General features: G+C 46.9%; 1 protein-coding gene across 1 annotated transcript in view; it reads left to right on the plus strand.

Annotated features, from left to right (window-relative positions):
* Positions 1-17942, plus strand: part of GAB2 (GRB2 associated binding protein 2) — a 147148-nt gene that overhangs the window by 116103 nt on the left and 13103 nt on the right. The window contains exon 3 of the mRNA XM_083499613.1: positions 13726-13966. Within this exon, the coding sequence (XP_083355739.1) occupies positions 13726-13966 (241 nt within the window). The remainder of the gene's footprint in view (positions 1-13725; positions 13967-17942) is intronic.

Genomic DNA, 17942 nt, shown 5'->3' on the forward strand with positions numbered 1-17942 from the left:
AATTGGTGCGACTCCCCCTCCAGTCTGCTAGCACCCCCTATATGCACACCCCTAATCTTTTTCTAAGTGGAAGAAAGAAGGCAAACAGGAAATAGGGAAAGGAAATGAGGATGGTAACAGAAAAAGAAAACAATGAATAGCAGGGCTGTTTGTTGATCTTGTTTCAGCAGACTTAACAGGGCTACTGAAAAATGGCTGCAACAGAGGCTGGGGGTGAGAGGAAGGAAGAAGGGAAATTGCACAGAGAGAAAAGGAAAGGAAAAGATAGGAAGGAAACGAGAGATAAAGAAAGGAGAGAAAATGGAGGTGCCGTCAAGAATATTTGAGAGTAAGGGAAGGCTCTGCTCTAATCTTTTGTGTAAGGTTATGAAGGCAGAAAGGAAAAGTTGTTGTTGTTTAGTCATTTAGTCGTGTCCGACTCTTCGTGACCCCTGGACCAGAGCACGCCAGGCACTCCTGTCTTCCACAGCCTCCCGGTTTGATCAAACTCATGCTGGTAGCTTTGAGAACACTGTCCAACCATCTCGTCCTCTGTCGTCCCCTTCTCCTTGTGCCCTCCATCTTTTCCCAACATCAGGGTCTTTTCCAGGGAGTCTTCTCTTCTCATGAGGTGGCCAAAGTATTGGAGCCTCAGCTTCAGGATCTGTCCTTCCAGTGAGCACTCGGGGCTGATTTCCTTCAGAATGGATCGGTTTGATCTTCTTGCAGTCCATGGGACTCTCAAGAGTCTCCTCCAGCACCAGAATTCAAAAGCATCCATTCTTCGGCGATCAGCCTTCTTTATGGTCCAGCTCTTACTTCCATACATCAGCCTTCTTTGCTTTAGCAGTGTTATGGCTTTTTGTTTCTGTTGGTCCCAGTTGGTTTGTTATCATTATACTGGTTTCCAGTTTCTGTCCTTCCAGTGAGCACTCAGGACCGATTTCCTTAAGAATGGATAGGTGGTACCCACATTCTGTGAGCAAATCACACACGCAAAGCTATTGGAAGCGCAGCTAAACTGAGGAGAGATCATTGCTCTTCTCCAGCGACTTCCCATTGCAGGGTGAGTGTTGGCTTCCTGGCATGGATACGGTAGCAGAAGCTGGGGGAAGGATGTCTGTTTCCCCCATACAACAGGCTCCCCCCACCTGACACCCCCCAGATGTCTTGGACTGCGACTCTCCTCAGCCCCTGCCAGCCCAGCTGCCCGGAGGGCACTGGGTTGGGGAAGCCTGCCTTGCAGCTAAAGAGATAAACTGCGCTGTCATCTCCAGGAAACAAAACATTTGTACCTTAAGCGCAGGCTGACTACATTCGCAAGGTGTCTCCAGGCAGTTGCTCATGTTGACATGATTAAAATAGTGGAAAATATTTGCAGGAGTCAGAGGCAAAACAACTTTGGAACAAATGGCCTGCTGATAACATGTGTGCGCACACAGCATGCAGATTAAATGTCAAGTGGATTTGGTGACTCAGGTCTCAGTGCCCTTCAGGTTCTCCTTATAAGCTGGGCTGCTTTAGATTGCTGCTGCTTACGCCCGTTCTCTTTCCTTGCCTCGCCAAAACTCTCATTTTTCTGGGCCCATTCACACAATAAGGTTTCTTTATGAAGCTTAAGAACATGAGGATAGGATGGGAGCTGTAGTCCCAAAACATCTGGAGGGCCGAGTTGGGGGTGCCTGGGCTAGGTGAACCTCAGAGTCTCCTCCAACTCCACAATTCTGTGATGCTGTGAATGCTTCCCCACATCGTAACTCCTTGCGCATAGAAATCTAGCATACATATATCAAGGGGAAAGGATCCTGCTGGGCACAATTGCTTTATGCAGTGGTGCCTCTGGTTGCGAACGAGATCTGTTCCAGAGCCCCGTTCGCAACATGAGCAGAACGCAACGCGCGGGTCGCGATTCAGCGCTTCTGTGCATGATACGATTTTGCGCATCTGCGCATGCGGCGAAACCCGGAAGTAACTCTTTCCGGTACTTCCGCGGGACGTATCCTGAAAGAACATAACATGAAGCAGACGTAACAAGAGGTATGACTGTAAAATGCAGGTAGCGTTTGTTTTTAAAAGAAAATGGCATTCCGACATTCCGCCCCTCGTCTCTGCAGTCTGTCACACTGAAGTCCCGAAGGAGCTGCTTCTGCTGATTGTGTGGCTTGGCTCCTTGTGAGGACCGTAAATTTTATTAAGTAAGGCAGGGGTGCTTTTTCAGCCAAGCCTATCTTCACCCAAACAGCCCTTTCTTATGCAAATTCTTCCCTTATCTTCGAGAAGGAATGCCACTGGTAGGGACAATTGTCATGCATGGTGAAGAGAAACAGCTTTAGCTGTGCGTATCAGGACCCGAGAACAGAGCAAACATGGGGGGGGTGCTTTTCACGCTTTGCAGTACCAGCATTTCCAGTTCGCTCTGAAAATAATACATTAGGCTCCCATCGCAGGACCAAGGCATCATTCGCCAGACCCGTGTCACGTTTTTAAATTGCAAATTGCTGAAAGGCACCTTGCAAGGGGTGCTGGGTTATTGTGCTGAAGGAAGCGGCATAAACGTGGCTTGCTTTTCATTTAAAAGGTGCAGGCCCAGTGCTTGTTAAGTGCACAATTAGGATCTCAGAGGGGAACAGAGGAAAGGGTTTTTTAAGCAGGAGACAAGGTTCATTGGTAGGGACGTGGGTGGCGCTGTGGGTTAAACCACAGAGCCTAGGACTTGCCAATCAGAAGGTCGGCGGTTCGAATCCCCGCGACGGGGTGAGCTCCTGTTGCTCAGTCCCTGCTCCTGCCAACCTAGCAGTTCAAAGCATGTCAAAGTGCAAGTAGATAAATAGGTACCGTTCCGGCGGGAAGGTAAACGCCGTTTCCGTGCACTGCTCTGGTTCCCCAGAAGCGGCTTAGTCATGCTGGCCACATGACCCGGAAGCTGTACGCCGGCTCCCTCGGCCAATAAAGCGAGATGAGCGCTGCAACCCCAGAGTCGGCCACGACTGGACCTAATGGTCAGGGGTCCCTTTACCTTTAAGGTTCATTGGAATAACATCTGTATTGCATGCTGAAGGTTCCAGGTTGAAAACCTAATACCCTCTCCAGGCAAGGCTGGGAAAACTCCTGCCTACTTTGTTGGCATCTGTCTGTCTCGAGAGACAGTGCTGTGCGCCTCCAGGAGATGAAGTTAAACTGCTGGAGAATCACAGAGCCTGCTGTGGCTGCGGAGACTGGTGACTCCTAATGCTGCCTCCTGTGTTGTTTTTGCTGCGTTTGCAGCACCAAAGTGGCCTCTCAGGGGTGCAAGCCTGGCCAGGGCATATGGAGATCTTGGGCTGTCAAGACGGCAAGACACACACCCTCCTCTCGGCCTTGCTGATGATCTCTAACAGGAAGCAGAGTAAAATGTTTGGCATCATATGGGCTGAAGCAGCTGCAGGAAGGAGGCGTACAAGGCGCCATCCAACTGCCTTAGGGCCCCCACTCCAGATGTGTGGGGGGGTTATTCCTGAGCCTTTTCTTCTCCCGGAGATGTCCCACAAGGCAGTGGAGGTTTAGGATCAGAGTTTTCCTTCTCCTAGGTCAGGGGTCAGCAACAAGACCACATAACACCGGTCTTGAGAGACCTACACTGGCTCCCAGTACGTTTCCAAGCACAATTCAAAGTGTTGGTGCTGACCTTTAAAGCCCTAAACAGCCTCGGTCCAGTAGACCTGAAGGAGCGTCTCCACCTCCATCATTCATCCCAGACACTGGGGTCCAGCACCGAGGGCCTTCCGACGGTTCCCTCGCTGCGAGAAGCAAAGCTACAGGGAACCAGGCAGAGGGCCTTCTCAGTAGTGGCACCTGCCCTGTGGAACGCCCTCCCACTAGATGTCAAAGAGCAAAACAACTACCAGACTTTTAGAAGACATCTGAAGGCAGCCCTGTTTAGGGAAGATTTTAATGTTTAATAGACTGTTGTATTTTAATATTCTGTTGGAAGCCACCCAGAGTGGCTGGGGAAACCCAGCCAGATGGGCGGCGTATAAATAATAAATTTATTATTATTATTATTATTATTATTATTATTATTATTATTATTGAGAGCCAGTGTGGTGTAGTGGTTAAGAGCGGTAGTCTCGTAATCTGGAGAACCGGATTCGCGTCTCTGCTCCTCCACATGCAGCTGCTGGGTGACCTTGGGCTATAATAATAATAATAATAATAATAATAATAATAATAATAATAATAATAATTTATTATTATTTATACCCCGCCCATCTGGCTGGGCTTCCCCAGCCACTCTGGGCGGCTTCCAAAAGAATATTAAAATACTGTGATACATCAAACATTAAAAGCTTCCCTAAACAGGGCTGCCTTCAGATGTCTTCTAAAAGTCTGGTAGTTGTTGTTCTCTTTGACATCTGGTGGGAGGGCGTTCCACAGGGAGGGCGCCACCACCGAGAAGGCCCTCTGCCTGGTTCCCTGTAACTTGGCTTCTCGCAGTGAGGGAACCGCCAGTCACACTTCTCTGAAGTCTCTCAGCCTCACTCACCTCACAGAGTGTTTGTTGTGGGGGAGGAAGGGAAAGGAGAATGTTAGCTGCTTTGAGACTCCTTAAAGGGAGTGAAAGGCGGGATATCAAATCCAAACTCTTCTTCTTCTTCTTCTTCTTCTTCTTCTTCTATTATTATTATTATTATTATTAGCGGCCCATGGGGGTCGTTTAACCAGCCTATGGACCCCTGCCGCCCGTTTGGTTGGCTCCTGTGTGCTGCGCTAAACCGACACAGAACAGAGTGGGGACTGCCTTCCGCGATGGCGGCTGGCTTCCCATGGGCTGCAGGAAGCTCCTGCAGCCCATGGGAAGCTGCACCCGCCTCCTCCGTGTTGGGAGGAGTGCCAGAAATAGCGTTTGCGCATGCATGTGTGTGTGTGCGTGCACGCACGTGCACTCTGGCCCACTGCGGCATCTGCGGGACTGTGAACTGGCCCAAGCCACAAAAACTTTGCTGACCCCCGTCCTCACCAGATCCTGCCCCATACCCTGGAGAACTGCTGTCTTGGGAGACCACTGTGGAGTGCACCTTAGGAAGTGAAGTGAAGTGACCGATGCAGGAGAGACATGTTTTGTTGAAGACACAAGATTTACCCACTCTGGAAGAATGGCAGATGAAAGTGATGGACTACATGGAATTGGCAGAAATGACTGGCAGAATCCGAGACCAGGGAGAAGAGTCGGTGGAAGAAGATTGGAAGAAATTTAAAGGCTATTTACAGAAGTATTGCAAAATTAATGAATGTTAGAATGATGTTTGAATGAAGTTAAGCGGTTTCTAGCTGTAATGATATAAAAGAATATGGAAAAATTGGTTTTTTAAATAGGTAAAAATTTAATGTTATAATATATTAAGATCAAAGATCAGGATAATAAGGAGGGAAAGAAATTGCTGAATTAATTAATTGAATTGGAATACAAAAAAGGGAGGTATGAGGTCAGGGAAACAAGGATATGAATGTAAGATATGGAAAGGTTGATTTTTTTATTTTTCCTTTTTTATCTTTTTCTGTAAGTGTACTTATTCTGTATTTTTCTTGTATTTTTATTTTTGTCTTTTATTCTTGTATTTTTTGTTTTTATGTAATTCCCTTTTCTGAAACTTTAATAAATATTTTATTAAAAAAAGAGAGAGAGAGAGACATGTTTTGTTGCAGCTGGGGCAGGTGACGGTGTCTGTTTCTGCTGCTGCTGATTCACCATGGTGGTCATTCTTCCTCTGGTCACTGCTGTGGATGCACAACCTGACTGTCTTGTCTCCAGGGAGCGCGATCATCTGCAGGGAATTCCCGCCTGGCAGACTTGATGTTGCCAGCCTTCACATCACATTTGCAGACATTGTGGAGGGCTCATATTTTTAATGACGGCTGTTTTAAACCTTCCAGGCCCCCTCCCCTCTCTGAGCTTCCTTGCACCCAGAGACGGTGGAACAAAACACGACCGCGCCTGGGGCCTGTGTAACAGATAGAATTTCTTTCTCATATTAGAGTGGTTTGAGTACTGATCGCAGATAATCTCCAGCCTTGATTTACTCGGTGTCAGGAGAATCTCTTAATTCTCCGGCAGATCCTTTTCTTCCTCCCCTTTTAAGAGCCTGCTGGGGAAAGGAACGCTTCGCAGTGTCAGTCTTAACAGAAATAGAAGAAAACCATTGTGCAGCAATAACATTTTCTTCATTCTGTTTGCTAGATTTCTGTGCGTGTGTTCTGCATCCACAGGAAGTTCAAGTAAATGTGGAATAAAACAAACTTCCAGGGCTTCACAGAACCCAACATTTCCTGTTGGAACTACTCTTGCATTTTTTTTAAGGAAGAAAATAGCAACCTCCCAATATATCCCCACCCCCCAAACACACACACACGCCGAAAAACACAAAATAGGGACAATGTTTTTACCAGGAAGAGGTGCCGAAAATAGGGACTGAACCTGGTAAACAGATGGAACTGCATCGCACAATTTTTATTTTCAGCATACGCTGGTTTTATTGTTCACGTTTGCAACTTGCTTTCAAAACCAGCACCAGCCACACTCGGGCATCTGTTGGGACCCACCAGAGGCAATGCCAAGCCTCACACCATCATCCCTGCCACCTTTGGGCTGCTTTCGCGCCCCCCCCCCTTAGACTCCCAGATGCCATACACTCTCCATGGGGCTACCTTTGAAGGTGACCCAGAAACTGCAATTAATCCAGAAAGCAGCAGCCATACTGGTGACGGGGAGCGGCCGCCAAGACCACATAACACTGGTCCTGAGAGATCTGCATTGGCTCCCAGTACGTTTCCGAGCACAATTCAAAGTGTTGGTGCTGACCTTGAAAGCCCTAAACGGCCTCGGTCCTGTATACCTGAAGGAGTGTCTCCACATCTGTCATCCAGCCCGGACACTGAGATCCAGCGCCGAGGGCCTTCTGGCGGTTCCCTCATTGCGAGAAGTGAGGTTACAGGGAACCAGGCAGAGGGCCTTCTCGGTGGTGGCGCCCTCCCTTCAGATGTGAAGGAAATAAGCAGCTATCTTATTTTTAAAAGACTTCTGAAGGCAGTCCTGTTTAGGGAAGTTTTTAATATTTAATGCTGTATTGTTTTTAACACTCGACTGGGAGCCGCCCAGAATGGCTGGGGAAACTTGGCCAGATGGGTGGGATATGTATAAATAAATAAATAATAAAATAAATAATAATAATAATAATTAATTATTATTATTATGGGCACTTGGTTGTCTCCTCTCGCCAGAGAGAGAGAGCGTCTCACCCAGTGATGGTATACGCTGCTTCTGGATGGGACATCGATGGTGAGCATTGGTTTTTGGGGAGACTTCAGATGGCAGCTGCCTGGCACCGGTCAGAACTGAGCAACTTTTATTTTGCTGTGTTGGCAACACCGAAGTGACCGCCCTGGGGCGCAAGCCTGGGCAGCGTGTCTGGAGGCCCTGGGCTGTCCAGATGACAAGACACATACACACCCTTTGGCCTCGTTGACGTGGTCAAAGGAAAGCAGAGCAAGATGTTTGGCACCAGTTTGGCTGCAGGTGGAAGGAGGCGTACAAGGCACCATCCAACCGCCTTAGGGACTCGGCGCTGGATTTGTGTAGGGTTAACTCCTTAGCTTTATATTCTCCCAAATATATCCTGCAAGGAAGAGGGTATGGATTGTTCCATTCCTGAAGCCCCCCTCACAAATGAGTATAGCTTGAAGTTTTTATCATGTTTTTAGATGTGCTGTAAGCTGCCCAGAGTGTCTGGGGAAACCCAGCCAGATGGGCGGGGTATAAATAATAAAAGTATTATTATTATTATTATTATTATTATTATTATTATTATTATTTAGCCACAAGACAGCAGAGGTTTAGGATCAGAGTTTTTCTTCTCCTAGATGCCAATAGTATTCATTACAAATAATAATAAGATGTAAAACCCATATCGTCATACCTCATGTTACATGCGCTTCATGTTACGTTCTTTCAGGTTGCGTCCCGCGGCAACCCGGAAGTACCAGAAAGGGTTACTTCCAGGTTTCACCGCTCGTGCATGCGCAGACGCGCAAAATGGTGTCATGCGCAGAAGCGGCAAATCGCAACCCACACGTGCGCAGACGCGCCGCTGCAGGTTGCGCTCTTTTTATGTTGCAAACGGGCCTCTGGAACGGATCCCGTTCGCAACCAGAGGTACCACTGTATAGTTCAGGAGGAATTTAAAATATTCTTGTTTACCCAAGCATTTGATGTCTGGTAGATATCGACAGTGGCACCTCTGAAATTTAGTAACTGGGGGTATCTTATTTTTTAGATGGCTCTAAATGTTTTTAAATGGTGTTAATCGCTCGCAAATAAGTTTTGTTTCAGGTTTTCTCCTTTGGGCTCCCTCAGGAGGAAGGGCAGGATACAAATTTAATAAATCATAAAGTGGATGTAGAAGGGAGGGATATTGATTTGTTTTGCCTTTGTCTTTGTTTTATTACGCATTTTGTGTTTTCATTTCGCATTTTTACGTTGCAAACCAACCTGTGATCTTCGGATGCAGGTCATCAAACAAATTCAATAGAGAACAATACAGTGGTACCTCGTGTTACATACGCTTCAGGTTACAGACTCCGCTAACCCAGAAATAGTACCTTGGGTTAAGAACTTTGCTTCAGGATGAGAACAGAAATCGTGCTCCGGTGGTGCGGTGGCAGCAGGAGGCCCCATTAGCTAAAGTGGTGCTTCAGGTTAAGAACAGTTTCAGGTTAAGAACGGCCCTCCGGAATGAATTAAGTACTTAACCCGAGGTACCACTGTATGAGGAGAAATAAGCAGAAAAGTTGGTCTTTCTTAATCCAGGACTGCACAGGGGGGAAATACTCATTGAGAACCCCCAATGGAACGAATTAAGTACTTAACCCGAGGTATCACTGTATTAAAATAATAAACAAGCAAACAAAACATTTCACCTGTTTGCAAGTATTCCCCCCGAGCCCCAGATCCTTCTCGCTCTCCAACAGCGACCAAAAGTAAAGCACATCCGCTGAATTTTCCGCCCCAGAGGACAAATGTTCCATCTCCTGACTTATTTCCCCTCCTTTGCTTCTCTCTGCGCCACACCAAGTTCAAATACAAGCAGCTCGCAGCTTCCTTGCCCCTTCCCCTTGCCTCTATTGACGAGGTTTCGTCTCCCAAAGCGGTGGTGAGTGAGTTCTGAACCCGCTGCAATCGCTAATAGCACTTAGTGGCCGGGTCACTGTGGGGAGAAAAGCGAGGATACATTTTTGAAAATCAATGCCAGTGTCAATGGAATGGGCTCCCTTGGGCTGAGAAGCCTGCTTTTACTAGAGATTATGGAGTGTGGGTCTGTTTTGAGTGATGCCCGCTCATGTCTCTAGGATAGCGTGCGGCTGTTGAGTAATGGACCTATTTCTCCCACCTAAAATCTGTGCTTTAAAAAAAATTACTGCATTAGAGGCCCTGCAATGAACCTTCACCCCGATTCATTCATCTTCCTCTCCAGCAACCCCCCCAAAAAATATATTTTTCTCTGTTCCCCCTCCCACTTAGCTTGTTTAAACAGCATGCATCCTTTTATCTATTTTTGTTCAACGTTTTTAAGCAGTAAATGATCACCAGTTCACTGATAACTTGGAGCATAAAAGTAGTTCCCCATTAACAATAAAAATTACTGCGTAGGGTGCCACGCGCTCGTTAAATACTTTGGGGGTGGGAGACTGATGTATTGGCATAATTTTGGTAAAACCGGATCAAAGCATTCCTCAGTTTTGTGATTTCCAATTTCCTTAACAAAGGAAAGAAAAAGAATGTTTAAGGTCGTTCCGCTGTCTTCTATCAAGGCATGTTGTTGTTGTTTAGTCGTTTAGTCGTGTCCGACTCTTTGTGACCCCATGGACCAGAGCACGCCAGGCATACCCAAACCAAATTACCAGCGGGTTCACGGGGACTATACAGTGGTGCCTCGCAAGATGAAAAGAATCCGTTCTGTGATTCTCTTCGTCTAGCGGTTTTTTCGTCTTGCGAAGCAAGCCCATTGAAGGATTAGCGCTATTAGCGGCTTTTAGTGGCTTATCTGCTGATCAGATCAGCTGATAAGCGGCTTAGAAAAAGGGGGGAGAAAAAAAACCAGCAGGAACTCGCAAGACATTGTCGTCTTGCGAAGCAAGCCCATAGGAAATTTGTTTTGCGAAGCACCTCCAAAATGGAAAACTCTTTCGTCTAGCGAGTTTTCCGTCTTGTGAGGCATTCGTCTTGCGGGGCACCACTGTATATCCTATCATGCTTCCAGCTGCTATTATTTCTTCGATCCAAAAGGGCTATATTTTAGGGTATGTCCAAAAATTATGTGTGTATCATGGACGGAGCCAGGATTTATGGAGGCGATGACAGCACAGGCTTTATTGGGGGGCAGAACCGAGCTATCTGCAACACGATTAGTCAGTTAAGTATTTTTATTTATTTACTTGATTTAGGGGGGCATCAGCCCCTGCCCCCCCCAATTTGGCGATGTCCCTGGTGTGTACCTCTTTTTGTATGTTTCAGGGTTCCCCCCTCCCCAGACCAGTCGAATGAAAAAAACTAGTTTGGCAGCCATACATTTAAAAGCCAGCTCTTGGCATTCTGTCACTTCCTTCCGTGACCAAGAAGCAAAACCCCCAAAACCGGACGGGTTTATTCATCCAGGAGCTGATTTGATTAATTCCCTTCCTCCTGCCTCCTTCCACATTTCTCTTCCCTTTCTGAAACTCGTGTGCAGCAGCTGTGAAAATGGAGGATGCAGGCAGAATCTGAGACCAGGAAGAAGAGTTGGTGGAAGAAGATGGGAAAAAGTTTAAAGACTATTTACAGAAATATTGTAAAATTAATGAATGTTAGAATGATGTTGGATAGAAACTAAGTGGTATATAGCTGTAATGTTATAAGGGAATATGAGAAAATGGACGATTAATAGGTAAAAATCCAATGTTACAATATTTTAAGATTGAAGACTAGGATAAACAAAGAGGGGAGGGATTTGCTGAACTAACTATCCGAACAGGAATACAGAAAAGGGAGGCGTGAGGAGGTCCGGGAAATAAGTAAATGAAAGATAAGTCATTGAAAGAGCGAATTGTTTTTAACTATTTTTATTTTGTATTTTTCTTTTTAATTTTGTAATATTTTGAAATTTTCAATAAATATCAATCAATAAATAAAAAAGAAAATGGAGGATGTAGCACGAGGGATTGAATATAAAAGGTAAAGCTAAAGGGATCCCTGACCATTAGGTCCAGTCGCGGACGACTCTGGGGTTGCGGCACTCATCTCGCTTTATTGGCCGAGGGAGCTGGCTTACAGCTTCCGGGTCATGTGGCCAGCATGACTAAGCTGCTTCTGGAGAACCAGAGCAGCGCACGGAAACGGCGTTTACCTTCCCGCTGGAGCGGTACCTATTTATCTACTTGCACTTTGACGTGCTTTCGAACTGCTAGGTTGGCAGGCGCAGGGACCGAGCAACGGGAGCTCACCCTGTTGCGGGGATTCGAACCGCTGACCTTCTGATTGGCAAGTCCTAGGCTCTGTGGTTTAATCCACAGCGCCACCCGTGTCCCTGGGATTGAATATAAAACTGCCCAAATCATAAGGGCACTAACCTGGTGCTCTCCAAATGTTTTGGACTTCAATTTCCATCAGCCCTAGCCAGACCCTCTCAGATTATTACTGCCCTTCATCCAAAGATCTCAGCGGTTCACAATATAACAATACAAAATGAGGACACAAAATGCATAACGACAAGCCAATAACCCCACCTCCTAAAAGCACATTTAAAAGGCCTTGGAACTTAAAGGTATGTAATGGAGGAACCAGGCGAGCCTCCCTGGGGAGAGCATTCCACAGACGGGGAGCCACCGCCGAAAAGGCCCTGTTCTCGTGTTGCCACCCTCCGGACCTCACCTGGAGGAGGGCCACAAAGAAGAACCTCAGATTATGATTCGCAGGGTAATATCAATAGCAAAATTATGCAAATGTGACGACTTAAATTCCGATAGCGTGCTGTGCTGCCAGGTAGCTCTCCTCTGCCCAAAGAATGGAATTTGAACATTGTGCCTGTAATCTATCCCTGTACTGAGCGAGGCAAAGAACTTTTCTCCTTAATATCATAATGACACCATTAAATGTTCAATATTGATCAGTGGTGTGCACAGGCACCAACCAATCAGTCAGAACCACGTAGTCATGTTATTTTATTCTCTCTAAAATAGGGATTTGTGGTACGGCTAAAAGAAAACCCTGCAGACATGCCTATTTTTATCACTTGACAATGTATAGGAGACTGATGACTCACCTTGTTTAGGCAGGGGAGATGAGGAACTTGTCGTCATCCCTCGGGTGTTAGGGTCCCCATCAGCCTCTTGCCAACAAGGCCATTGGTAGCTAGGGATGGTGGGAACTGGAATCTAGATGCATGACTCAGTTGGATAGCTCAGTTGGCTAGAACATGGTGCTGATAACGCCAAGGTTGCAGGTTCAATCCCTGTATGGCACAGCTGCATATTCCTGCACTGCAGGGGGTTGAACTAGATGATCTTCATGGCCCCTTGCAACTCTATGATTCTATTGTTCTACATCTGAAGAGCCACTCATTCTCTGTCCCTGATTGCATATTTAATGCACATTGCTTCTTCCAAAGAATCATGGGAACTGCGGTTTGTTGGTTGATTTGTTGGATGTTGGGCACTACAGTGGTGCCTCGCAAGACGAAAAGAATCCATTCTGTGATTCTCATCGTCTAGCGGTTTTTTCGTCTTGCGAAGCAAGCCCATTGACGGATTAGCGCTATTAGCGGCTTTTAGCGGCTTATCGGATTAGCTGATAAGCGGCTTAGCGGCTTAGAAAAAGGGGGGGAAAGGGGGAAAAACCCGCAGGAACTCGCATGACATTTTCGTCTTGCGAAGCAAGCCCATAGGAGATTCGTTTTGCGAAGCACCTCCAAAACGGAAAACTCTTTCGTCTAGCAGGTTTTCCGTCTTGCGAGGCATTCATCTTGCGGGGCACCACTGTATAGCTCTGTTAAGTTCTATCTGACTTTAGAAGACATCTGAAGGCAGTTTAGGGAAGCTTTTAATATTTGATGAATTATTATACAGTGGTACCTCGTGTTAAGAACTTAATTCATTCCAGAGGTCCGTTCTTAACCTGAAGTACCACTTTAGCTAATGCGGCCTCCCGTTGCCACCGCGCTGCTGGCACGCGATTTCTGTTCTCATCCTGAAGCAAAGTTCTTAACCCAAGGTACTATTTCTGGGTTAGCAGAGTCTGTAACCTGAAGCGTCTGTAACCCGAGGTACCACTGTCCAGTCATACCTCGGGTTACAGATGCTTCAGGTTGCATTTTTTCGAGTTATGGACCCGCCAATGGAGTAATGGAACGGGTTACTTCTGGGTTTTGGCGCTCATGCATGCGCAGAAGCGCTAAATCGCGCTTTGCGCATGCACAGAAGCACCGAATCGCAACTCGCACGTGCTCAGATGCGGCGTTGGGGGTTGCAAATGTGCCTCCTGCACAGATCACATTTGCAACCCGAGCATCCACTGTATTTTAATATTTTGCTGGAATCCACCCAGAGTGGCTGGGGAAACCCAGCCAGATAGACAGAGTATAAATTATTATTGTTGTTGTTGTTATTGTTATTATCCTTATTGCTGTTGTTATTGTTGTTATTATTTTAAGGGTGACAATATCTCCCTCAATTCTTCCTGTGCAGATTCTCTAAGAAACATTCCTTCTGTCATTCACGGGCCACGTTCCTCCCCGGCTGAGCTGAGTGGCTCCAGCCAGCGGCTCCTGCGAGAACGGAAGTCATCCGCTCCTTCGCACTCCAGCCAGCCCACCCTTTTCACCTTCGATTCACCCGCCAACCATATCCGGACCACGCTTTCCACCAGTGCCCCTCAAGACTATCTCTTCCTGCACCAGTGTATGAGCAGGAAATCGGAGAACACCAGGTAGGACCGGAATCCCTTGGCTAAGGATTGGTGGTGGGTAGGGGGAGAGATTCGATTCAGTTCACATCAAATATGAATCTCCCTAATTCTCACTTTTTGAAACGATACGCAAACTGAAACGCAAAGGTCCTTCGAAATTCACACTTCTGCGAATTTTGCAGTGAAGCTTTCTAGCCAACCACCGTTTGCAAAAATTCATCTGCCACATTAAAGCGTGCATAGAACTGTATATCATAGCGGAGTTAAGGTACAAGAATGCTTCAGCATTGGGAGAAATACTATGCAAGAATATGTGTTTACTGGGCAAAATTGCATATAAAAATGTCTATTATTAGGAGTAAAAAGGTAAAGGTACCCCTGAACATTAAGGGACGCAGGTCCCTTAATATTTTTATACCACCCTACTTTCAAGAAACGGGGCATGGGTGGCGCTGTGGGTTAAACCACAGAGCCTAGGACTTGCCAATCAGAAGGTCGGCGGTTCGAATCCCCGTGACGGGGTGAGCTCCCGTTGCTCGGTCCCTGTTCCTGCCAACCTAGCAGTTCGAAAGCACGTCAAAGTGCAAGTAGATAAATAGGTACCGCTCTGGCGGGAAGGTAAACAGCATTTCCGTGCGCTGCTCTGGTTCGCCAGAAGCGGCTTAGTCATGCTGGCCACATGACCCGGAAGCTGTATGCCGGCTCCCTCGGCCTATAAAGCAAGATGAGCGCCGCAACCCCAGAGTCGTCCGCGACTGGACCTAATGGTCAGGGGTCCCTTTACTTTTACCCCTGAACATTAGGTCCAGTCATGGACGACTCTGGGGTTGTGGCGCTCATCTCGCTTTACTGGCTGAGGGAGCCAGCGTTTGTCTGCAGACAGTTTCTAGGTCATGTGGCCAGCAGGACTAAACCGCTTCTGGTGAACCAGAGCAGCGCACGGAAATGCCGTTTACCTTCCCGCCGGAGCGGTACCTATTTATCTACTTGCACTTGATGTGCTTTCAAACTGCTAGGTGGGCAGCAGCAGGGACCGAAAAATGGGAGCTCACTCTGTCGCGGGGATTTGAACCGCCGACCTTTTGATGGGCAAGCCCTAGGCTCTGTGGTTTAGGAGAAATTCACACTAAAATTGCTGGTGAATTTTCAGGAGGACTTTAAAAGAATAATAATCGCAAACTGAGGTGGAAATGTTAGGTGCTGAACTTCAGACTGGAAAAACGAGAAGCCAAAACTGACAGATTCACTCATTGCATATTCTTTGTTGCCTACAAGCTCAGCGCCGGAGAGCCACTGTTTATTTTTAATAACGTCACACTCTGCCCTTCCAGTGAATTTGCAATGCTCAGGATGGCTTGGGGCAATTAAGCACAATGGGTAGTGCCCAGAGTTCTTCCTACTTGGAGGACACCGCTTGAAATGAACAGCCATTACTATCTTAGGTCCATTAGTTTCAATGGTACTACTCAGAGTAGGGCAAACATTGGCTACAATCCAGTAAAATCAAGCAGCAATAGTAACAGTATGCTCCACTTATGGTATGCCTCACCAGGCATTGTGCCTCGTTGCCTCATCCATGCAGTTAAAAATCAGGAAATAAACCCTTCTTCAAAAACCACTGTTCTGTAAAACTTTGGGCACAGCCATTTAGCCTTAGTGGCAAGAGATCAGAGTAGACTGAAGCTCAAACGACAAGAGGCAGCTGCTGGTCTTTCAACACAAGACACATCTTACTTTGCAATTGTTCTGCAAAAAGAGCTGTGTTTGGGGAATAAAATAGGCCCATCGTGCAAAAAATAAATAAATCCTGTAGTCGTTTTATACACAGCTCCACCTACTGGTGATGAAGCAGTACGGCACAGAAGCTGCCTTAGACCATGATCTTTCGGTTGAAACTTTTGTGTGAACGTGTATCTCCTGGCTCTACATGTTCCCACTCAACTGCTTCGATCTGCTGTTGTTGTTTAGTTGTTTAGTCGTGTCCGACTCTTCGTGACCCCATGGACCAGAGCACGCCAGGCACTCCTGTCTTCCACTCCCGCAGTTTGGTCAAACTCATGCTGGTAGCTTTGAGAACACTGTCCCACCATCTCGTCCTCTCTCGTCCCCTTCTCCTTGTGCCTTCCATCTTTCCCAGCATCAGGGTCTTTTCCAGGGAGTCTTCTCTTCCCATGAGGTGGCCAAAGTCGGAGCCTCAGCTTCAGGATCTGTCCTTCTAGTGAGCGCCCAGGGCTGATTTCCTTAAGAATGGATACGTTTGATCTTCTTGCAGTCCATGGGACTCTCAAGAGTCTCCTCCAGCACCATAATTCAAAAGCATCCATTCTTCGGCGATCAGCCTTCTTTATGGTCCAGATCTCACTTCCATACATCAGCCTTCTTTATTCTAGCAGTGTTATGGCTTTTTGTTTCTGTTGGTCACAGTTGGTTTGTTATCATTATACTGGTTTCCAGTTTCCCTAGAGGATGAACGCTTGTTGCCTTTTCCTTCCCATCAAACCATACTGGAACGTGCTAGGAACGTGATGTGGGAAGGTTGAGAGGAAGGGACCCCTAAACGGCCCAAAGGACAGTGGGCGACAGCTGGAGAGGTACCAGCCATGTGAATCAGAAGGTCCCAACATGCTTGAATCACAGCTGGATTCTTGGTAAACCCCAGGGCTTTCCCGGGTTCAAGAGAATTTCACCCCTACATCTGTTTTTCATTAATAATTAAAAGTACGCTTCCCTTCTGATGGAACTAATGGAAGGTCATTAAAAACCCTTTGTATCCAGCCATTTGGGACCTTTCCACACCATGGGTTTCATCCAGCAACAGCACTGCATGAGAGCAATAGATGTCTGCTTCAGCAGTGGAGCTTCCCCAACCTCTCCACCACCCGACACACCCCAAAACTCTGCTCCAGAGGGTTGGAGGACCTGCTAGAGCATTTGGAATTTTCAGGGGATCAGAGAGAAAGGGGAAGTTCCATTGTGCAGCAATGGGATGCGGGTGGCGCTGTGGTCTAAACCACTGAGCCTCTTGGGCTTGCCGATCAGAAGGTCGGCGGTTCGAATCCCCGCAACGGGGCGAGCTCCCGTTGCTCTGTCCCAGCTCCTGCCAACCTAGCAGTTCAAAAGCACACCAGTGCAAGTAGATAAATAGGTACCACTGTGGCGGGAACGTAAACGGCATTTCTGTGCACTCTGGCTTCCGTCACGGTGTCCCATTGTGCCAGAAGCGGTTTAGTCCTGCTGGCCACATGACCCGGAAAGCTGTCTGTGGACAAACGCCTGCTCCCTTGGCCTGAAAGGCGAGATGAGCGCCGCGCCCCATAGTTCCCTTTGACTGGACTTAACCATCCAGGGGTCCTTTACCTTTAAATTCTTAAATTTAAATCCCAGCTGATGGGATGACTGAATGAGCTTCCCTTGCTCTTTCTCTTAAAAAAAAAAATTAAAATTGTGTGTGTGTTTATTAAGATCTGGTGTGGGTGTGTGCACATTGGTTCATTCAAATCTCTGAGGGAGGTCCTCCTGGTGGAGGTGGATCTATTTTATATTTGCAGTGCCGCAACCCAAGGGATGGCTTTCTTGGTGGTGGCCCCCCCAGTTATAGAACTTCCTCATCTCTGAGATGCAGCTGGCGCCAGTTCCTGAGAGTTTTAGGTGCCACCCAAACACTTAGGCGTTTGCTGGGCATAGTGCCTGTTAGCAATTACCCTTTCGATTTTCTGCTTGCTGCAAGTCACATGCTCCATTTATTTGTAATATTTTATTGTCTCTCTGCTATTTTAATGGCTTATGTAACCAGCTCTGGGATTGTCGTTGCAATGAACTGTGAGTAATTGTATCCCATAGTACTCATCTTCATTGTTGCCAAGGCTGCAAATTTCCTTTCACAACACTTGTGTGACCCAAGACAATTATTCACCATTTTACTGGCCACTATGTGAAGCTCAGAGCTGTACGTAAGATCACATCACACAGACCAGTTACTGCTACGATCCCACATTTG

The sequence above is a fragment of the Podarcis liolepis genome, assembly GCF_965112155.1.
Source record: "Podarcis liolepis genome assembly, chromosome: 4".
NCBI lineage: Eukaryota > Metazoa > Chordata > Lepidosauria > Squamata > Lacertidae > Podarcis > Podarcis liolepis.